The sequence below is a fragment of the Pseudopodoces humilis genome, chromosome 3, assembly GCF_049639895.1.
Source record: "Pseudopodoces humilis isolate 2021_Gansu_Grassland_sample_001 chromosome 3, ASM4963989v1, whole genome shotgun sequence".
Taxonomy (NCBI): domain Eukaryota; kingdom Metazoa; phylum Chordata; class Aves; order Passeriformes; family Paridae; genus Pseudopodoces; species Pseudopodoces humilis.
This window is the reverse complement of record NC_142202.1, coordinates 112,553,074-112,576,540: the sequence shown is the minus strand read 5'-3', so window position 1 is coordinate 112,576,540 and position 23,467 is coordinate 112,553,074. Positions and strand designations below refer to the sequence as shown.

Here is a 23,467-nt window from a genome sequence, read left to right as displayed (position 1 = left end):
CCCAGAAATTCCGTGCAGAGAGGGCAGGAACGCGGAGATTTTGGTTGGAAATTCGGGTTTTCCCCTCTGCTGCAGGTTCTGATTGAAGCAGTGGGGCACAAATCCATGGAGAGGATTTTCCTTTTCCTTTTCCTTTTCCTTTTCCTTTTCCTTTTCCTTTTCCTTTTCCTTTTCCTTTTCCTTTTCCTTTTCCTTTTCCTTTTCCTTTTCCTTTTCCTTTTCCTTTTCCTTTTCCTTTTCCTTTTCCTTTTCCTTTTCCTTTTCCTTCTTTCCCTTTTCTTCTTTTCTCCTTCCCCTTTTCCTTTCCCCTTTCCCTTTTCCTTCTTCCCTTTTCCCTTCCTCTTTCTCCTTTCCCTTCCTCCTTTTCCTTTTCCTTCCTTTTTTCTCCTTTCCTTTCCCTTTTTTCTTTCCCATTTTCCTCTCCCTTTCCTTTTTCTCCTTTCCTTCCTTTTTTCTCTTTTCCATTCCCATTTTCCTTTTTCTTTTCCTCCTTCCTCTTTTCTCCTTCCTCTTTTCCTTTCCTTTTCCCCCTTTTTCCTCTTTTCTTTTTCCCTTTTTTCATTTTCCCTTTTCCCTTTTTCCTCTTTTCCCTTTCCCTCCATTTCTCACCCCTCGCTCTCTGTCCCTGGAACTCCTGGCAGGAATTCTCCCTGGGAATCGCTGCTGTGGGAACAAAACTCATCCCGGAATTCCGGGGGATCACAACCGGATCCGTCTGCTGGGGTCCCCCCTTGGCTTTCCCACCCTCAATTAGGATTCCCCAGCCTTTTTCCCATCCTTAATTAGGATCTCCCATCCTTAATTAAGATTTCCCAGCCTTTTTACCATCTGGAATTAAAAATTTCCATCCTTAATTAAGTTTCCTCATATTTTTTTCCATCCTGAATTTAGATTTTCCATCCTTAATTAAGATTTCTCCACCCTTTTTCCCACCCTGAATTTGGAATTTTCCATTCTTTTTCCCACCCTTAATTAAGATTTTCCCATCCTTAATTAGGATTTCCCATCCTTAATTGGATTAAGATTTCCCCATCCTTTTTCCCCACCTTGAATGAAGATTTTCCATCCTTTTTCCTTTCTGAAATTAAGATTCCTCTGTCCTTAATTAAGATTTCCCATCCTTTTTCCCACCCTGAATTTAGATTTTCCCATTCTTTTTCCCCATCTGGAACTAAGATTTTCCATCCTTAATTAAGATTCCTCATCCTTTTTTTCCATCCTTAATTAAGATTCCTCCATCCTTAATTTTACGATTCCTCCATCCTTTTCCCCATCCTTAATTAAAATTTTCTGTCCTTAATTAAGATCCCTTCCACCCTTTTTCCCATCCTGAATTTAGGTTTTCCCCTCCTTTTTCCCATCTGGAATTAGAATTTTCCATTCTTTTTCCCACCCTTAATTGAGATTTTTCCATCCTTTTTCCCATCTGGAATTAAGATTTTCCATCCTTAATTAGGATTCTTCCATCCTTTTTCCCACCCTTAATTAAGATTTCCCACCCTGAATTTAGATTTTTCCATCCTTTTTCCCATCCTTAATTAAGATTTCCCATTTTTAATTAAGATTTCCCATGCTGAGCTTAGATTTTTCCATCCTTTTTCCCATCTGGAATTAAGATTTTCCGTCCTTAATTAAGATTCCTCCATCCTTAATTGAATTAAGATTTCCCATCCTTTTCCCATTCTTAATTAAGATTTCCCATCCTTAATCAAGATTTCTCCACCCTTTTTCCCACCCTGTATTTAGAATTTTCCATCCTTTTTCCCCACCCTTAATTAAGATTTTCCCGTCCTTAATTAAGATTTCCCACCCTTAATTAAGATTTCCCACCCTTAATTAATATTTCCCATCCCGAATTTTCTCCACCCCTTTTCCCATCCGGAATTAAGATTTTCCCATCCTTTTTTCCCCATCCTTTTCCCACCCCTGACCATCCCGGAGCTCTCCCGGCCCCCGTTTTTCCGGGATGTTTTTTGGATTTCCCACATGAGAGAATTCCAGGATTCAGGAATGGTTTTTTTTCCTCCTTTTCCTCCTTTTTTTTTTCCCCACTCAGCTGCTGGATTATTTTTATTTTTATTTAATTTTATTTAATTTTATTTAATCTATTTAATTTATTTAATTTATTTAATCTATTTAATTTTATTTAATTTTAATAAATTTATTTAATTTAATTTTGTTTAATTTTATTACATTTATTTAATTTTATTTAATTTATTTAATTTTATTTAATCTATTTAATTTATTTAATTTTATTAAATGTATTTAATTTTATTTAATTTATTTAATTTTATTTAATCTATTTAATTTATTTAATTTTATTAAATCTATTTAATCTATTTAATTTTGTTTAATTTTATTAAATTTATTCAATTTTATTTAATTTATTTAATTTTATTTAATCTATTTAATTTATTTAATTTTAATTTTATTAAATTTATTTAATTTTATTTAATTTATTTAATTTTATTTAATCTATTTAATTTATTTAATTTTGTTTAATTTTATTAAATTTATTTAATTTTATTTAATCTATTTAACTTTATTTAATATATTTAATTTTATTTAATTTTAATAAATTTATAAATTTTATTTAATTCATTAAATTAAATTAAATTAAATTTTTAATTCCACTAAACTCCACAAATCAACAAAACTTTGGGAATATTTTTTTATTTCCCGCTGGGAAAAACCGCTGAGCGTTTCCTTGGAATTCCTGACACCTCTTTTTTTTCCTTGTTTTCCCAAGTTTTTTGGGGTTTTCCCCCTTTTTTTCGCTCCAACAACCCCGTGAATTGGAAAAAGGAGCGGATGGAATAATTCCGAGGGAAAGAATTCCTGGATCTCCCTGGGAACAACTCCGGGAGCCGGAATCGCTCCAGAGGCTGAAGGGAGCGGGATAAAAACGGGAAGAGGAGATGATTCCCTGGGATTTTCCCTCCTTCCAGCAGCTCAGGAGTAACAATTTAACCGGGAAAAAACAAAGGGAAAATCCAGGGAAATCCGAAAAATTTGGGAATGGCGGATAGGAAACCTGGAAAACGACGGATTTGGGAGGAAATTCCCAGCTTTTCACTTCCAGAAATCCCAAAAATCAGCCGCGGCCTCAGGAAGCGGAGGAAGGCGTTTCCCAGCGGGATCCGCTCCCGGAATTCCGCGCTTTGGGATGAGAGCGGTGCTGCCGGTGAGTGAAATTCCGATTTTTCCCGGGATGTAATTCCATATCTTTATCCACAGCCTCGCCTCTCCCGAAGGAAAAAGAGGGATGTGGCTCGGTGATTCCTCGAATTCCCAGGTGAAGGCGGGGAAAAATCCCCTAAGTTTTCCGTTTTTCTGTGGTTTTTTCCTGCCTCGGAGCTTCCCGGAATGCCGGAGCTGTGATTCCTCGGATGCCTCAGACCTTTCCGTGTTTTTCTGTGGGACAAATCCCATGGCTGGCAGAGATCCAGGGGCTGCGTTTATCCAGGGAAAGGCAAAAATCCCAGCTGGATCCGCTCCCTCAGTTCCGTTCTCCTCGGAAATTCCGTGTTTGTCCCCAAAATCGTTCCGGGAATCGGAAATCCCGGCTCAGCCCAGGCGGGAAAAGGGATTTTTCCATGTCGTGCTCCTCCGGAAGTGGGGGATTTTTGGGAATTCAGTAAATCCTGGAAGGAGGAGGTTGCCTATGCCAGCTGGGAATTCCTTCCCAGGATCCCACCCTGTTTCCCAGTGGGAAGCCATTCCCAAATCCCAAATCCCAGCTCTCCCGGAGCCCCTGGAGCCTCGGGAAGTGGCTCCGAGGACTCCCTGGATCCTTCCCTGATCCAGCTGCACATTCCCGGCTCTCCCAGCCTGGGATTGGATCCATCCCCACCCCGAAGGAATTTCAGGATCCAGGGGATTCATTGGGAATCTTGGGGCTCCAGGAAGGGTCTCCCTTCCCTTTTCCACCCCTTAATTCCATAAAAATCCCTCGGGATGGATCCTGAGCCTCCTGGATCCCAGAATCCTGGAATTCCTTGGGATGGGATCCACAGATCTTCAGTCCCAGCCTGATCCCAACCTGCTCCGACTTTTCCTTGGATGCTTCCAGGGATTCTCTGGGAATTCCCAGCCGGGAATTCCTTCCCAAGATCCCATCCCAAGCTCCCCTTTCCCAGTGGGAAGCCATTCCCTGGCTCCCATTTTCCCAAATTCCAGCTCTCCTGGAGCCCCTGTGGAAGATTCCTGCCATTTTCCACCTCTGGAATTCCCTCTGTGCCGGGATTTGTGGCTCTCCCGCTCCGTTTTCCTCGGATATCCCGGATTTATCCCTCCCATTCCCACTGTTTGGCTGCTCCATGAATCCCAGCATGAATCCCCGATTCCCGAACCCTTCCCCCTCTGGAATTGTCTCTGCGTGCTGAAATTCCCGGTCCCGCTCCGACATTCCCGCTCCTCTGGCTTCTCCCAAAGCCACGTGGAAACCTTGGGAATTGTCAGCTCCTCATCCCGGGATATCTCCTGATCCCTGTGGATCCCAAGGCCGGATCCGGGATCCAAACCCATCCTTGGACACTCCCAAGGATTCTCTGGGAATTCCAGCCGGGAATTCCCTCCCAAAATCTCACCCGTCCCTTCCCTCTGGATCTCCATCCTCATCCCAAACTCCCGCTGGCGACAGAGACGGAATTCCCAAAAAAAGACAGAAAAATTTGGACAAATCCTCATTTTTCCGCCCCGCGGCGCTGGCTGCGGGGATTTTCCCGAAACCCGACGGATGTGGGGAGGACACGGAATTCCAAAAGAATTCCAGGTGGGAATGAGCCACCGGCTCCAATCCGCTTCCTCTCCAGCAAAATTCCAACAGCAAAATTCCCGAGGAAATTTGTAACTTTTATTTTTAATTTTTTATTTTATTTTTTAAAATTTTTAATTATTTTTAATTTTCAATTTTTAATTTATAATTATTTTTAATTTTTTATTTTTAATTATTTTTAATTTTTCCTCATGGGAATCCGGAGATCTGGGAGGAGCCGGGATCCCAAATCCAGGAGAATCCGGATGGGATTAGAATTCCATCCTTCCCGTTTTCCAGGAATGCCACAGGAATTTGGGTTAAAATCCCCTCTTGTTCTACCCCAGAATATTTTGGGGTTATTTTTTTTTTTTGGGATTTGCCAAAATCTGGAGTTTTCCCCCCAAGAAAATGAGGAGATTTTTCCACAAAAATTCCATAAAAATCCCTCGGGATGGATCCTGAGCCTCCTGGATCCCAGAATCCCGGAATTCCTTGGGATGGGATCCCAGGGTGCTCCAAATCCGTGGAGGATTTCATTGTCCGAGCGGGACGGAGAAGTCCGGAATTCCAGCCGGGAGAAAGGGATGGATCCTTGGGAGAAGACGGAATTCCCATCACCCTGCACTTCCTTGGATACCCGACCTCACCCCAGCTCCCTCCCGGTGGTGCTTGGAATTCCTGGGAATTTTTCCCAGTTTTTCCCCCTGTTCCAACCTTTATCCTGGAAGTTTTGGGTCTTCCCAGCCCCAGGTTTCTCTTCCACAGGCTTGGGATTGGGCAGATCCCGGGATCCGTTGGGTTTTAGGGACAAATTTGAGGTTTTTTTGTCTTTTTGGATGTTTTTAATTAAAAAGTCGTGAAAAATCAACTTTTTTCCATCGGGAAGGGAGGGGGAGGGGCTGGAATTTGGCAGCTCCGAGCTGATTATCCTATGGATTCCTAAGAGTGGGAATTCTCATGGAGCAAGAACCTGAAATTAATCCCCCAAAATTCCAGAGCGCTGGAAAAAACCAAACCAGCTGGAAAATCCCTTGGAGCGGCCCCGGAGCAGGATGAGAGGAAAAAAGGGAATAATTGGGAATTTTCCCAAATTTTTTCCCCGGGAAGAGTTTTTCCAGCTCTGCTCTCCCAATCCCAGCACACAAAACACCGGGAACAACTCAGCGGCCTCGATATCCCAAGGAATCCGCGGCGCTTCCGAAGATCCCTGAGAACCCAGGAAGTTTCTGCGCGGCTGAGCCCGGAACGAGCCGGGAAACAAATGGGAAAAGCTAAAAATAAACCCCCGAGGGCAAAACTGCTTTGTTTCCCGAGCCTGTCAGCTCCCAACAGATCAGCTTCCGACAAAATAAAAAAAACAGGGAATGGATCCGACATTTCCCGGTTTTGCCAGAGGGCTGAGCTCCCAGGGAAGCGTGAGCTTGGCCGGCTCCGGAAAAAAACCGGAGCTGTCACGGCTCCGACGTCAGCGCCGTCCGTAATTGTGTCAGCGGTGACAGGACAACCAATTTTCCGGGAAATTTCACCCATTCCCAGCAGGAATTGCATCTCTCCCAAGGCAGACTTTGTCCTTTGATGGTGTCGACAGCTGAGCCTGGCCCTTTTTTTCCAGGGGATGGAAAAACCCAGTTTTCCTTGGATCATCCCAACTTTATCCCGGGATATTTTGGCGTCTCTCTGACCCTGCGCTCCGGATCACCAAAAGCCTTCCTCATGGAATTCCTCCTCCTCTTCCCCGCTCTTCTGAGCCCTTGGCGCCGGCAAAGCTTCCGAGGGCTCCTGACGGGATTCCAGCCCCACTTTTGGTTGAAATCCCACAAAAAACAGGCGGAAAAGGTCGGAGCTCCGGGCGCTCACTCCCGGATTGAAGTTGAGCTTCCGGAGCTCTGGAATTGCCCATGTCCAGGGACACTCCAACTTCTCCTTGGACACTCCCAGGGATCCAGGGATTCTCTGGGAATTCTCTTTCAGGGCCTCCCCACCCTCCCAGCCAGGAATTCCTTCCCAAGATCCCACCCCAAGCTCCCCTTTTCCAGGGAATTCCCTCCATTCCCAGCCTGGGATTGGATCCAGCCCCATCCCAACTCCTCTCTGGGAAGGAATTTCAGGATCCAGGGGCCTCACTGGGAATTGGGGACTCCAGGAAGGGTCTCCCTTCCCTTTTCCATCCCCGAATTCCATAAAAACCCCTCAGGATGGATCCTGAGCATCCTTGATCTCAGGATCCCGGAATGATTTGGGTGGGATTCATGGACCTTCAATCCCACTCCCTTTTTTTTCCCAAGGTGAAAAAGAACGGGATCGTTTGGGAAGCAGGAGGCTGCAGCAAAGTTTGATCACGATGGGCTCTGCTCCTCTCTCCTGGGATCCGCCGCAGGCGGGCGGTGCCGGAACATTCCCGATTCCCGCTGGGATGAGACGATGGCGGCACCCTTGGAGATACTCCGGGATCACAACCCTGGCCCGACGGGATCAGCTGGGAGAGGGGAGCTCCGAGCTCCCTCAGCTCCTCCCTGGTGGTGTCATCTCAGAGGGACAATCTGGCTTTTCATCCCGATCCCTCCCGATCCCGGGATTTGGGATCGCTTGGGATGGACAGAAGCAGCCGGGCCCGGAGTAAATAAATAAGCATGGAATTTATTCGCTCTTAAAAAGCCGACAGCATCGGAAAAGAGGCGTTTTTCCCACCAGGCCACTCCAGAGGGTCCCCAAATCCTGAAATTTCACCCCTCAAATGCGGCTGTTGGAGCCCATCCCGAGGACTGAGACACCTGGAATGTCCCCGGCTTCTCCGGGGAGAACGGGATGATCCCAGGGCTGCTCTAAAATCCTGAAATTTTATGGAATTTAGGGACCACCAGCATCATCAAGCCCACCTCTGGAGCTCTGTGCGGCCGCGGGCTTTGGCAGAAGCGAGTCCTGGGCTTTATTCCCGGGCCAAGTGTCATTCCCGGGATAATCGCCGTGTCCTTCCCGTTCTCCCAGGATCTCCGGGAACATCATTCCAGCCTTTTCACCATGTAGGGCCCTTCCAGCTCGTAACCGATCTTCCTGTAGTAATTCCTGGTGCCGACACCTGCCAAGAGGAGGAGAAGAACGAGGTTTAATTCCATGGGGACAAAGCTGGAAAAGCCAGGACAGGCCCTTCCATGCAGGAATGGCGCTGGAAGGAGCTCGGCCTCTCCAGGCTCGGCCGCTGTGCCGGAGCGGGGGCGGTTGCTCGTTAACAGCCGGACTAATTACGGTGTTGTTCAGGCAGGAGCTGCAGCTGCTCCATCCACCCCGGATCGTGGCCCCCGTCCTTTGTCTCGGGAGAGGAACCGGCGCGGAAAACCGGGAAAAGCCAACCCCGGGCACAACAAAGCCCAGACAAGGGCCCAGGTGCGGGATCATTCCCAGGAACCCAAGAGCCCTACAACCCCCCGGACTCATTCCAGGGGCTCTGGGAATGAGCTCGGCTCCACTCCAGGTGCTCGAGTGGGCACAATCCAATTTCCTCCTCTGAGCCTCCTCCAAGAACCTCTTCCCTGTCCTTCCTCCCTGGAGGAGCTTTCTCCCGCTGGAAAGGCGGGACGGGCCCGGCTCCGCATCCTTCCCACCTTGGCTAATTAGTCACAGATGCAGTAATTACTCATCAGGGAGGGAGGAGGGATTCGGCATCACCGGCGGCACTGGATGGAGAGGACTCGCCTCTCTGGCAGAAGGAGCAGCCCCTCTTTGCTCCGATATGTCTCCAGCCTTCCTGGAAACTCCTGGAATTGGCTGGAACGGGCAGGGAATGACCCCGGTAACCCCTTCCTGCCCATGGGATTGGTTAAAGCGATCCTCGGCCGTTTCCGAAATGCACATTCCGGGAGTTCCTGAACGGGTTGAGATCCCAAAAAATTCCTGTCCAGCATTCCCGTGTCCCTGGATGGTCTTTAAGGTCCCTCCCAACCCCAACCACTCTTTGATTCATCCCACAATTTCAAACTGGATCAATTCGAGGGCACCTGAAGCCCAGAAATGTCCTTGTGCTCCCCATTCCAGCAGTTGGGAAAACCCTGGAAAACCACAAGGAGCCCCAAACTGGGGAACAGCCGAGCAAATTCACTTGGAATTTTGGAACCTGAAACCATGGGAGAGCCCAAATCTGCTGCAAACATCCGTTCCCCGCTTCCCGATCTCTGCCTGGAAGGATTGGGATCTCTGGCTTGGAGTAAACCATGACCTGAACCAACAGCTTGGCCAAAATAAAAACATTCCCTGGGTTCATCAGCAGAGCAGATGAGGAATTCCGGCTCTGGAAGATCACGAAAACATAAAAGATCATGAAAACGGGAAAGATCAAAAAACCATGAAAGATCAAAATACGAATTTTGGCTCTGGAAGATCACGAAAACACGGAAGAGCAGGAAAATTAAATATCCAAACATGGATTTGGCTCTGGAAGATCACGAAAACATGAAAGATCATGAAAACATGAAATATCAAAAAACCACGAAAGATCAAAATACGAATTTTGGCTCTAGAAGATCACAAAACCAGGAGAGCCCAAAACAGATTTTGGCTCTGGAAGATGATGAAGACACAAAAGATCACGAAAACAGAAAAGATCAAAATGTGAATTTTGGCTCTAGAAGATCACAGAAACACGAAACAGGAAAATGAAAGATCAAAACATGGATTTTGGCTCTGGAAGATCACAAAAACACAAAGGATCATGAAAAATTAAAGATTAAAATACGGATTTTGGCTCTGGAAGATCACAAAAACATGGAAAATCATGAAAAATTAGATTAAAATATGGATTTTGGCTCTGAAAGATCATCTGTGACCCCAAACAAGTCGGATATAAAGAGTCAGCAACACCTCGAGCTGAAGAACAACCGGATAATTCCAGGTGACGATTTTAAAACCATCACCTCCATCCCAGTTCAACAATTCCCCTTTTGAGTTTATCCCTCGGAAAACACGAGGGGTTTGAAGGCAACACCTGCGGTTGCTTCCATGAATCTCAGAGTTCTGAAGAGACGCGAGTTGGTGCCAGGTCTTCTGAGTATCCCGAGGTTCCGAGGGTCTCCCTCATCGTCCCATAAAAAGTCCTTCAGTGGGAAAATCTTCCCATGGACAAGAGCCTTGGGATGCCCAACACTCCTGGAAGATCTCCACAGATAAAGATCCCTTCCCAAATCTTGGCCGATCCGAGCTGCACCCGGCGTTTTCCAGGGAAAAGAAATCCTCCCAAAAACATCCCGAGAGAACAATCCAGCAGGATTGGAAGACTAAAACCAAAATCTTGGCTTTCCAAGCCGGACCTGGCCGATTTCCCCACCCTGCGGCTTTGGGATTTCACGCTAAATATTCCGGATCCAGCCGTGCCGGAGCAGGATTCATCCAGATCCAGATCCAGCGGAAGGAATGGAATGGATGGGAACCCACGGCCAGGTGCCAGGGGAGGATTTTTGGAAGCGATTGCATCCTCTGACAAGTGCGAATTCAATCCCCTTCTGGCAGCACGGGAAAGCTGGAATAACCCTCCAAAAAAAAACCTGGAATTTGCATCCCAAAAATTCATTAAATACATTTTTGGAGCCTGCCTGGAGCAGGGAACGGAGGGAAGTTGCTCAAGCACCAGGGATAAACACAGAGGGACTGGCACGGACACGGGAGCGCAGCAGAACCAGCCCAGAAATCCATAAATCCATAAATTCCCATCTTTGATTCAGCCCTGCCGCGCTGGAATTCTGACACGGCGTCCGAGCGTCCTCCGAGATCCTTCTGGCGTGGCTCACCGGGCACGGAAACGAGTGAAAATGAGGTCGTTCTCAGCAACGTTAATGACCCACTAATAGTTCATTAAATTTCCACGGTGATGACTCGCGGAGACACACGAGGGACTCCGTCTCCGCATCTTCCACCGGAATGTTCTCCCGGGATGAGGAGTCTGGGCACATCCTGACTTACCAGCTGTGATTTTCCAGGTTTTTTTTTTGGGAATAACCACCTGGATCGGTGTTTTGCCTGTGGAAAAGGGAGCCTGGACATCCCAGGTGGGATCTCCGGTGAGTAGGATTGTCCTTCAAGGGTGCTGGGAAAAGGATTGGACAACAGGACAGGAAATGGAGAATTTTTCCAGAGAATCTGTGGATCTCTGAATTTTTCCAGGGAATTTGTGGATTTCCTCATCCCTGGAAATGTTCCAGGCCAGGCTGGATGGGGCTTGGAGCAGCCTGGGATGGTGGGAGGTGTCTCTGCCCACAGAACTGGGCGGGATTTTGGGTCCTTTCCCACCCAAACCATCCTGGAATTCCATGGGAGAATGGTGTGAGGGTCACCAAAACGCTACGGATTTCACCCAGAATGAGCGGCGAGCATCAAGGCAGACACGGGGATTTGGGATGGTCATGGGAATTCGGGATGGTCATGGGGATTTGGGATATCCACAGGAAATTGGGGTATCCACAGGGATTTGGGATATCCACAGGGATTTGGGATATCCACAGGAAATCAGGATATCCACGGGGATTTGGGATATCCACGGGGATTTGGGATATCCACAAGGATTTGGGATATCCACAGGAAATCAGGATATCCACGGGGATTTGGGATATCCACAGGGATTCGGGATATCCACAGGGATTCGGGATATCCACAGGGATTTGGGATATCCACAGGGATTTCGGACATCCACAGGAAATCAGGATATCCACAAGGATTTGGGATACCCACAGGGATTCGGGATATCCACAGGGATCTGGGATGGCCAAAGCTGTTTCTCTTGGCCCCGGGGACACCGCGTCGGTGCCATACGAGCCGAACGTTCTGCCGCAGCCGGAATTCCGCTTTTCATGGAAAAGTCACGGAGAAGGAAGTGACAAAAGCTTTGTCCGTCACCTCCGGCATTCCAAGGACATGGACAACACCGAGCCAGGCAGGAAGAGCAGCATGGAACAGAAACTTTCCATTTTTAACCCAAAAAGGGAAGTTTTGGGTTTGTTTTAACTCCTTGATCTCCACAGAATTCGTGGTGACGCAGGAACGGCTCGTTGGGAATCCCACCGGTGTCCCCAAGCCTCGACTCCCAAAGGAAGCCGGCACCCGTGAAAATTCCAGCGTTTCCTTCGGAATGAGACGTCGCTCTTCAAGCTGAAGGGTCAAATCCAAGCTTTCAATCCATGGAAAATGCAGGAAAATAGGAAGAGGGAGGGGTTTTTTCCTTTGTTGTGTTCTGGATGCTGACAGAGGAACCCGTGGGTTTGGGAATTGGGAATGAGCAGCAGCTCCATCCACGATCTTCTATGAGTTTCCTTTGGCATCTCCGCTTCCCACAAGGCTGGGATTTATCTCCGGGGAAAACACGAAGCTGTTTCATGTGAATCCCAATAAATCCCTGGGAACGGGAATAACGGGAAGCAGGAAAAGGATCCGAGATAACCAGAAACTGCTTTACCAGCACTGAGGAAATGGGGGAAAATCCCGCTTTTCAACAGTGCCGAGAAAACCGGGACACGTCGGAGCAATCCCGGAAAAGTTCCGAGTTTAAGGAATCAAGGAATGATCCCTCTAGTGAAGATTTTAATCTGACATCAGAGAATTGGCAGAGTGTTTTCAGGAAGTTCCTGGAGATACCGAGGAGATAAAAATCCTTGGGAAATGAGAGGATTTTTGGGAATGTTCCCCAGTATCCCAGAGTGATTTGGACTGGGAGAGACCTCAAAGCTCATCCAGTTCCAACCTGTCCTTGGACACTTCCAGGGACGGGTCCAGCCCCAAATTCTGGGAAACCTGGGCCAGGACCCTCTGAGAAAATGGGAATCCGATATTATTAATTTCAAAGTTAATTAAAAACTCATTGAACGTTTCTGAATCTGCGTCAAATCCGAGCTCTGGAGGCGATTTTGGATATTTTTTCCTAACTCGTGAGCGCCGGCGTCTGACACGCTTCCCTGTGGAGCCGCTCTCAGCGGGATCGACATTCCCGGAGGGATTGAATCCAGGGATGGGAGAGCTGAGTATTCCATGACCGGCTCCCGCCGCAGCAGCCACCGGGAGCCGCGCGATCACCGAACGACGATCCCAAAAATGAGAATCCTCCCTCAAACCCCAGCTGTGCCCAACCCCCATCCTGCTGTTTGTTGGACCCGTGGGACGAATCCACCCCTGAAATCCTCCGGTTTTTAATGCCGAACACCAGTTGGCATTTTGGGGGTTTTTTCCCCCTTTTTTCCTGGCTGGAATGCTTCCCGGAGATTTTAAATTACTGTTTTCACAGCCCCTGTGTCTGGCAGCGAGGTTCTGTCACGATCTCACAGCTGGGTGATTTGAAATCACAAATGTGCGATGAGAAAAGGAAATCTGCGAAGTCTGGGAGCCTCTGGTCGGCGAAACACCGCCGGCCTCGGAGAGCCGGGACGGGATCATCTGTGACCCCCGATCCGTGGGCAGGAAAACTGGGAGATGCCTGGAATTGCCCTCTGGAATCTTAAAATCCAAAATGCTCCCAAAAATCTTAAACACGGAGTGGATTTGATGGGAATATGGAGATGCAGAACATTCCCGATGGGGCTGGATTTGATGGGAATGCAGAACATTCCTGATGGGGCTGGATTTGATGGGAATGCAGAACATTCCCGATGGGGCTGGATTTGATGGGAATACGGAGATGGAGAACATTCACAATGGGGCTGGATTTGATGGGAATACGGAACATTCCCGACGGGGCTGATCCGACTTCTCAGCCGGAGAAATAAAAACCAGGGAAGAAACCACAGCAGCTGAACAGAATTTTTGGGGAAAAAAGCCTCAAGGAAATAATGAAAATTGGAATCACAGAACTGACTTTTGAAGGCCAAGTCAGGAATCCCAGAGATTCCGGATGGGGAAAATTCCATCTCCTTGATCCCTTTAGGATGGAAGCCACGTCCCCTGAATTCCCACCTGGCCCTGCGCTGACCCAGCAAACCCCGGCTCCGGAGCCAGGAAAAGGCGGAGCTGGCGGATCTCCCACTTCCAATCCCAGCAAAATGAAACATTTCCAAGTGAATTCCGTAACTTCCATCAGGATTTAAGGAATTGCGTCTGCGGAGCATCGGGAGAGATGGGGACAGGGAAATGTGTCTGCTCCTCACCCCCGAATCCATCCTTGTCCAGAGGTGGTGGTTGGAATATCCAGCCTGGGAGATGGATTTGGGATGAGTCACGGAGCGTGTGAGACATCCATGATTCGTCTTTATCATCCTGTGGGCTCCGGGATGATAAACCCGGCGATCCCGAGAGCCAGCCCATCTCCTCCAGCAGGGAATCACGGGGTTGGGATGGACCTTGGAATGTCCTTATCCATGGCCAGGGACACCTTCGCTGCCCCAGGTTGCTCCAGCCCGACCTTGGACACTTCCAGGGATGGGACAGCCGCAAATTCTCTGGGAATTCTGTGCCGAGGATCCGCTTCAGGTGGCTCAGAACGCTCAGAGAAATAAGGGAGCGAGGAGCAGGAGGGGGAAAACGCTCCAGAATTCCTCCGTTTCTGTTTCGCCATCCCTCTTGGCAGGGCTCCTCCTTGGACTTCCCATCCCTGGAAGTGTCCAAGGAAAAGCTGGAACAACCTGGGACACCGGAAGGGGGAACCTCATCCATGCCACGGGGGGCTTTAAAGTCCCTCCCAACCCAAATCATTCGGGATTTGGTGACGCTCCGAGGAGAGGGGCAGGAAGCAGCAGCTCCACTTGGATCCCTGCAGATCCCTGGGAAGCTCCGATGTGATGAAGCAGGAATTAATGGAGTTAAATTAATCCCAGCTCTGGACGGTCTTTCCCAGCTTTTCCCAGCTCCTGGGATGATCCCAGTGAAGGAGCTGGAGCTGCCTGACAAAGCAGGAATTCAGAGATTTAAAACAAATCAATCCCAGCTCTTCCAACTTCCTGTTCCAAGTGGAGCAGGTGGGGAGCACCCAAGCTCTGGATGATTTTTCCCAGCTTTTCCCAGCTCCTGGGATGATCCCAATGAAAAAGTTGGAGCTGCCTGACAAAGCAGGAATTCAGAGATTTAAAACAAATCAATCCCAGCTCTTCCCAATTTCACCTGCTCCACCGCTCCGAGCAGAGCACCAGGGTCTGGATGGTTTTTTCCCAGCTCCTGGGATGATCCCAAGCTGGAGCTGCCTGACATCACCAGGAATTCACAGAATTAACATAAATTGATCCCAACTCTTCCGAATTTCTGTTCCGAGCGGAGCAGGTCACAAAAAACCCTGGATGTTTTTTTCCCAGCTCCTGGGATGATGCTGGGGATGGAGCTGGAGCTGCCTGACATCAGCTGCTCCTCCCGCCTCCCATCGAGGAATCCATCCCGCCTTCCCCTCCCGGCGCACTCAGCCGTGAAACATCCCTGGCCCGCGGCCACGTTAATTTTCTCCTTGACAGCCCCCGAATGGCGGCCTGGGCCGGGGGAAACGCCGTCATCATCCCCATCATCATCATCATCATCCCCAGCATGGAAATGAGCTCCTGGCAGGGATCAGACACCGCTCCGAGCCTCCTCGGGAGGCCATCCCGGCTGGAAGGGATAAAAGGCGCGATGCCGAGGGGCAGGCGAGGAAAGGGTGCTGCTGGTGGCCGGGGATCGAGCAGCCGCGGGAGGGGAATTCAATCCCGGCCCTTCTGCGGGAGATAAGGACACAAAGCTGTTGGAACAAGCCGAGGCCGGCTGCTCCCGCTGGCAGCACAAACAGATAACGCTGACGGACGTCAGTGCGGTGCCGCCGCCCCGAGAGCTCTTCCCGGGATTCACAGAGCTGGATTTCAGTGCTGGAGAAGGAATTTGCAGTCTGAGGCCGTCCCTTGCCCTTGGAGGAGCCCCAGCAGCTTCTCCTGCTGAATCCCAGTTTGGATTCGCTGAATCCCAGTCTGGATTTGCTGAATCCCATTCTGGATTTGCTGAATCCCATTCTGGATTTGCTGAATCCCAGTCTGGATTTGCTAAGTCCCAGTCTGGATTTGCTAAATCCCAGTTTGGATCCCCTGAATCCCAGTTTGTATTCACTAAATCCCAGTTTGGATTCTCTGAATCCCATTCTGGATTTGCTGAATCCCATTCTGGATTCGCTAAGTCCCAGTCTGGATTTGCTAAATCCCAGTTTGGATCCTCTGAATCCCAGTTGGGATTCTCTGAACGAGGGGAGCCCAGGACAATCCGAGGGATAAAATCAGAGATGGTTTGGGCTGGAAGGGGCCTCAGGGATTGTCCCATTCCCGACACCTCCCACTGTCCCAGGCTGCTCCCAGCCCTGTCCAGCCCGGCCTTGGACACCTCCAGGGATCCAGGGACAGCCACAGCTCCTCTGGGAATTCCATCCCAGCCCCTCCCCACCCTCACAGACAGGAATTCCTTCCCAAGATCCCACCCAAATCCCCCCTTTTTCCACTTCAGAGCCATTCCCTGTGTCCTGTCCCTCCATGCCTTGTCCCCAGTCCCTCTCCAGCTCTCCTGGAGCCCCTTTAGGCTCTGGAAGGGGCTCTGAGCTCTCCCTGGATCCTTCCCCTCTCCAGGGGAACATTCCCAGCTCTCCCAGCCTGGGAGCTGAATCCCTCGCTGGGGGAGGGGCGGCTCATCCCAGGACCAGCCTCGGAAAATCCCTGAGCGGAGCTGGGGGCGATTCCTGGGACGGGAGGAGCTCCAGAGCCCGGCAGGAGATGTCGGACGCGGATCTCTCACATCCCGGGATCGTCCCCGTGACCTCCGGATATTCCAGGTGGAATCGGCCACCGAGCCTCACCAGGAAGGACAAAGCAGCGTCCCTCAAAAACAAAAAACAAAAACCCCAAAGGTACCAGATTTGTGTTTTCATGGAATTTTCAAGGAATTCTGGATCCCTCCGGATCCCCAGAATCCGAGGGTGACGACAGAACCCTCGGGTGCTGCTCAGGGATAACACAAAGAATATTTGGAATTGTGGGAGCACATCCACTCACCCAGGAGAGGCAGAAGCCAGCATTCCCGGGATTTCCCCGGTGCCGGTTTTAAGGGAACAGCTGGAAGTGTTTGCTCCGGGATTTGGGTCAGGTGGGGTAATTATGGGATGTGAAACCTCAAAGCAGCGGCCAGAGGAGCCGACAGGAAAGGTTTTAGGGACGGAGGATTGTCCTTTGTCCACCTTCAGCCGGATCTGGGGGTTATTCCCTAACTCCTCCTCCCCAGCTCCCAGAGGGAAATCTGCGGGAATTTCATGGGAAGGGGTGAGGAGGGAAGCTCGGCAGCTGTTCTGTAGGAAGAGAAATCCCTGGAAAACGCTCAGAGCTCTGATTCAACTTCCCAATTCCGACTGCTGGGAATTCCAAATCCCCAGGAGGGAAGGGAAGGGAAGGGAAGGTGCGGGAAGGTGCGGAAAGGAAAGGTGCGGAAAGGAAAGGTGCGGAAAGGAAAGGTGCGGAAAGGAAAGGTGCGGAAAGGAAAGGAAAGGTGCGGAAAGGAAAGGAAAGGAAAGGAAAGGAAAGGAAAGGAAAGGAAAGGAAAGGAAAGGAAAGGAAAGGAAAGGAAAGGAAAGGAAAGGAAAGGAAAGGAAAGGAAAGGAAAGGAAAGGAAAGGAAAGGAAAGGAAAGGAAAGGAAAGGAAAGGAAAGGAAAGGAAAGGTGCGGAAAGGAAAGGAAAGGTGCGGAAAGGAAAGGAAAGGTGCGGAAAGGAAAGGAAAGGTGCGGAAAGGAAAGGAAAGGTGCGGAAAGGTGCGGAAAGGAGAGGAGAGGAAAGGAAAGGAGAGGAGAGGAGAGGAGAGGAGAGGAGAGGAGAGGAGAGGAGAGGAGAGGAGAGGACCCGAGGAGAGGAGAGGAGACGCGAGGAGAGGAGACCCGAGGAGACCCGAGGAAAGGAAAGGAAAGGAAAGGAAAGGAAAGGAAAGGAAAGGAAAGGAAAGGAAAGGAAAGGAAAGGAAAGGAAAGGAAAGGAAAGGAAAGGAAAGGAAAGGAAAGGAAAGGAAAGGAAAGGAAAGGAAAGGAAAGGAAAGGAAAGGAAAGGAAAGGAAAGGAAAGGAAAGGAAAGGAAAGGAAAGGTGCGGAAAGGAAAGGAAAGGAAAGGAAAGGAAAGGAAAGGAAAGGAAAGGAAAGGAAAGGAAAGGAAAGGAAAGGGAAGGGAAGGGAAGGGAAGGGAAGGAAAGGGAAGGAAAGGAAAGGAAAGATTCCCCACATTCCTTATATTTTCAGCACCTTTTGGACACCAGAAGAGCAAATTTGGGAATTGTTTCATTGAGGGTTGGTGGGGGCGGTTTGAAAAGGGCAAAAAAGCAGCAAATTCAGAGCAGGTAAAACCAAAACTCAAAACCAACCCCAAAAAACCCCCAAAGAAAGGCAGAGTGAAACCCCGGCAATTCCAAAGGGAAAAGCAGCGATTTCAGAGCTCGGGATAACGGGGCGATGCCCCCAGGGGATTCCCAGCTGGAATGGCGATCCCAAGCTCCCCGCCCTGCGGCACAAAGGCGCCGCTCGAGCAGAAAATGACCTGAAATGAGCAACTAAAGAAACAAAATCGCTGCTGCTGAGCAGGGGAGGGGGCACCTCCTGCTTCCCGCTGGAACAGCTCAGAATCCCGGGAAAAGCGCCCCCATCCCGGCTCCTCGCTGGGAATGTTCATCCTCAGTGGGTCCGGGAAAGAGCCGGATGTGTTTTGGGGGAAGGACGGGCCTTGAGATCTAAAGAAGTTCGAAATATCCAGGGATAGCGGAATCCAGGGAAAACAGCGCCCTGGGATAGCGGAATCCAGGGAAAACAGCGCCCCAGGATAGCAGAATCCAGGGAAAAGAGCATCCAAGCTTTATCCACGCCACTGGCATCAAACCAAAAGCCCTGGCTGATCTCAGTTCCCATCCCTAATTTCCCTGAATCCCAAATCCTTCCCAATCCTCATTTTCCCTCCAAAGGGGCTTCGAGCCCATCTGTCACCACTCCGGGGCCCAGCACCGGAAATTCTCCCAGTGGTCCTCTCCTGGTGATGGGATGTTTAACTGGGAGCAGCTGGGATGGCTCCAGGAATCATTCCCAGCTCTGGGAATCATTCCTGGCTCCGAGAATCATTCCTGGCTCCGAGAATCATTCCTGGCTCTGGGAATCATTCCCAGCTCCGGGAATCATTTCTAGCTCTGGGAATCATTCCTGGCTCTGGGAATCATTCCTGGCTCCGAGAATCATTCCCGGCTCATTGCCTGAATCAGGGGATTCCTGCTATCCCTTTGTTTGGAAGTGCCTTTCCATGGGTTCCAAGGAATCCTGGAAAATCCTGCTGCGTTTTTCCCTCTTTTCTCTCCCCAAATTAAAGAACCGGAAAAGCAAAGCGGCTCTGGAATCTCTCTGGGAGGAGATTCCGATGGGAACAGCTGGAGATGCCAGGAAATGCCAGGAAATTTCCCTTTCCTTCCCATTTTCCATCCAAATTTCCCTCTGGATTCAGGAAAAGGCATTTCCAAACCGCAGCAAATCCGAGGTCGTGCTGAATGATCAGCCGGAAAATCCCGGATTTTTCTGGAAGCTTTTCCAGCTTCCCAAATTCATTCCCTAAAGGTGAGCAGGACCCGACCAAGCCGCAGGACTTGGAGTTGGAAAAGATCTTCCAAGATCTTGGAATGATGATTTCAACCCCTCCACGCCCCCCTGTCCCAAAATTCCGTATTTTTCCTTTGGGAAAAATGATTTTTTGTTGGAAATGTAACTTTGAGGGCTCCAAAATTAAAAAAATTCCATCTCGGACCCCCCAGATTCCGCCCTCTGACAGAGGAAAAACTCCTGGCTGCGTTTTTATCCCGGATAAAACCTCTGGGAGAACTGGAATTCAGCATCTCCAAGGAAACAGCTGGAAAACCTGTGGATCTTGGAGAAATTGCAGGATATTGTGCTTGGCACTCCAGGGATACAAATGGAATCCGGGTGGAATTCCCAGATCACACCGACACCGAACAGCAGCAGAAATTGGGAAAGGACTGGGAGACGGAATCACGGAATTCTGGAATCCGAGTGGAATTCCCAGATCACACTGACGCCGAATAGCAGCAGAAATTGGGAAGTGACTGGGAGACAAAATCATGGAATTCTGGAATTTGGGTGGAATTCCCAGATCAGACTAACACCCAACAGCAGGAGAAATTGGGAAAGGATTGGGAGACGGAATCACGGAATTCTGGAATGGTTTGGGTGGGAAGGGACCTTAAATCCCATCCCACTCCAACCCTGACACCTCCTGCTATCCCAGGTTGTTCCAAGATTTCCCTGGACACTTCCAGGGATGGAACAGAATCCAGAAAATCCAGAAAAATCCAGGAAATTCTCTTGGGCACGTTGTCCCCACTCTCACTCTGACCCTCATCCATGATCCATGAAAATCCCGGGATTTTGCAGCTGGAAGCACACGGGGTTCCAAGCTGCGGATTTCTGCTTTTTGGGGTTTTTTTTTGGTGGGGCAGCAGAAAATGAGGAATTTTTTTCCCAAAAAAAAAAAAACCCCTCTAGATCAGAGCTCTGCTGTTAAATCCCCTGGAATTCTTATGGAAACAGGAATTCCTCTCCGCGTCATTCCCCAATAATTAATTTATATTAAATTATTATAAATATAAAATCTTATATATATAAATTTATAATTTTTTGTATTTTATATTCCCGCTCCCCAGGCCACATTCCCAAGTCTCCCAGGATCCAGCAGGGATTCCTGGATCCCGGATATACCACACTTCCATCCACCTGGAAAAACTTCCCTTGAGCTTCCCAAAATCCCATCAATTCCAACCCAAAGTTTTCCCTTTGCTGTCCCCACCCAACATCGGGGAAAAACGGGAATTTTTCCCATTTTTTTTTCCCCCAGCTCCTTTCTCCGGGATAATTCCGGATGCGTCCTCCCTGCCCCGAGGAGCGTTATTTTGGGATTAAGATAAAAATATTCCCAGAAATCCCCAAGGGATGAAGCAGGAATACCTGAAATGACGGCAATTTTCCGTGCCCCGTGCTCCTCCCTGGCAATCCTTTCCGCCTCCTCCATCAGCAACATTCCAAATCCCTGGAATGGCAGAAAATAACGGGGAGGAAAAAAAAAAAGGGAATTTCTCTGTCAAAACAGAAGAAGATCGGTTCCGAAGGATCCGGATGATCCCGAGGTTGGGAATTTTGAGGGATTGAGGTCAGCATTAAATTCCTCGGGGGATTTTTAACTCGTGGAATTCCTCGCTGGAATTTCCAGTGTCTGAGTGGTTCTCCGGGATGGGGTTAAATCCCCCGATGGGAAATCATCCTGGAATTTTAAACTGGGAATTCCCAGTGCCAGAGGGCAGGGATGGGTGGGATATGGGGAAGGAATTCCTGGCTGGAATTGCCAGGGAAGCTGCAGCTGCCCCTGGATCCCTGGGAGTGTCCTGCGATCAGGGAAGGTGTCGGGGCTGGGAATGGGATGGGATTGAAAATCCATGGATCCCACCCAAAGCATTCCGGGATTCTGGGATCCGGGACACTCAGGATCCATCCCGAGGGATTTTTATGGAATTTGGGGATGGAAAAGGGAAGGGAGACCCTTCCTGGAGTCCCCAGTTCCCAGTGAAGCCCCTGGATCCTGAAATTCCTTCCCGGAGAGGAGCTGGGATGGGGCTGGATCCAATCCCAGGCTGGGAGAGCCGGGAATGGAGGGAATTCCCTGGGAAAAGGGAGCTTGGGGTGGGATCTTGGGAAGGAATTCCTGGCAGGGAGGGTGGGGAGGGGCTGGTCTGGAATTCCCAGAGAATCCCTGGGAGTGTCCAAGGACAGAAATTGGGGCGTCGTAATTCCAGACTGGTTTGGGAAGGGACCTTAAATCCCATTCCCATTCCAACCCCGACGCCTCCCACGATCCCAGGGTGCTCCAACCTTTCCTGGGACACTCCTGGGAATTCTGATCCAGCAGGAAGAACCCATCCCACCAAAGTCCCTTGGAAAGAAACCCAGGCAGCGCCAAATCCAACCTCCCCTTCCCAAGGGAACCGCTGAGGATTCCAGGAGCGGAATTCCTCCTTCCAGGAGCGGGAATTAATTAACGAAGGAAATCCAAAGGCAAATCGGCACTGGGAATGGAGCGGCTCCGGGAGCATCCCGAAAGGAATTGTTTCAAATCTCAAGGAATTTTGTTTAAAATCTCGGAGCTGGAATGTGATCCCACGGGAGAAAACCGACAACGAAAACGCGGAAGCGACGGGATTCCAGCCAAAAGGAGCTCCAATCCCATCCTGGTCCTATCCTAACTCAGAGTGAAATGAAACAAAATTCCCGTTTTTTTTGGGGAGGGGAGAGAGGGAACGAGGAGCAGAGGGAAATCTGGGAATGCCCGGAGTACCTGGTGCTGGAATTTGGAGGGATCCCGGCTGCTGACGGGCACCACGCTGCCGTAGACGTGCAATTCCCGGACAATGGAGACGCCGCCCTTGAGCTCCGGGCGGAAAGATTCCGGGGAGCTCTTCCGGAGGCGCAGGAGCCCCACCAGGATGTCCTGCTCGGGATCCTCGTAGGACAGGAACGTCTCCCAGCCCCCGTTGGCCACGTAATCCCGACGGATCAACTCCACCTGGTCCAGGAGCGGGAGGAAAAGGAGGGGGAGAAGGAAAATCCGAGAGTGAAGCCGATTCCGTGGATCCGTAAATGGAGAACGGGAAGGGATTCCCTAAAAACCAAATTTAATTCCAGGTGGGAGTTTGGAATTGGCTCGGGATCGACTCCACCTGATCCAGGAGGAGACGGATGAGGAGGAAAAGGAGGGAATAAAGGAAAATGTTCCACGGATTCATTGAATATTCCTCGGAGCAAAGAGGAAGAGATTCCCTAAACCAAATTTAATTCCCGATGGGAATCCCTGGGATTCCTGGGATCCCCCGTGGTGACCTCCGGCTCAGGATCTTGGAATGGTTTGGGTGGGATTCCATGGATCTCCAATCCCATCCCGTTCCAGGGACAGCTTCAGCCATTCCAGGCTGCTCCCACTTTTCCTTGGACACTCCCAGGGATTCTCTGGGAATTCCAGTCTGGCTCCTCCCTCCCAGCTGGGAATTCATTCCCAAGATTCCTCTTTCCCAGGGAATTCCCTCCATTCCCGGCTCTCCCAGCCTGGAATTGGATCCAGCCCCATCCCAACTCCTCCCTGGGAAGGAATTTCAGGAATTCCCTGGGAATTGGGGACTCCAGGAAGAGTCTCCCTTCCCTTTTCCATCCCCAAATTCCATAAAAATCCCTCGTGATGGATCCTGAGCGATCTGGATCCCAGAATCCCGGAGTGGTTTGGGATGGGATCCACAGATCTTCAATCCCATCCCATTCCAACCCCGACAATTCCCGTTATCCCAGATTCCTCCAAACCCCATCCAGGCCCAACTTTGGGAACAATTCCCATCCCTGAATCCTCCCTGGCCAGATTCCCCTTTTCCCTGTGAAATCCCATTAAACCTCCAGTGCCTCCTCGGAACTTTGAGCCTAAAACCTCCTCCCACCTCCCGTTTATTCCCGGTTATCCCGACTGAATCCCTGTTTTTCATGGATCGGGATCAGACCCCTCGGGATCCGTCGCTTCCGACGTCTCCTTGCAGCCGTAATTCCACTTTCCGGCCTTTCCCACACCTCCCTCTGCACTCCGGGGAAGCCCAGCCACCGGAAACCGCCTCAAACCAGCCCCGAAAAATCGGACTTCTGCCCCAAAACCCCAGGCGGGAACGCGCGGAGCCCTTAATTAGGCTGATTAATTGGAGTAATTAAT

The 23,467-nt window shown here is 49.7% G+C and overlaps 1 protein-coding gene across 2 annotated transcripts in view; it reads right to left on the bottom strand.

The window, feature by feature from the left end:
* Positions 1–7,376: 7,376 nt before the first annotated feature.
* ELP3 (elongator acetyltransferase complex subunit 3) overlaps positions 7,377–23,467 on the bottom strand; it is a 75,725-nt gene continuing 59,634 nt past the window's right edge. For both annotated transcript variants that reach the window (XM_005528807.3, XM_088053565.1), the window contains exons 13-15: positions 22,061–22,288; positions 20,680–20,761; positions 7,377–7,835 (exon numbers count right to left, since the gene is read on the bottom strand). In XM_005528807.3, the coding sequence (XP_005528864.1) occupies positions 7,759–7,835; positions 20,680–20,761; positions 22,061–22,288 (387 nt within the window). In that variant the 3' untranslated portion in view covers positions 7,377–7,758. The remainder of the gene's footprint in view (positions 7,836–20,679; positions 20,762–22,060; positions 22,289–23,467) is intronic.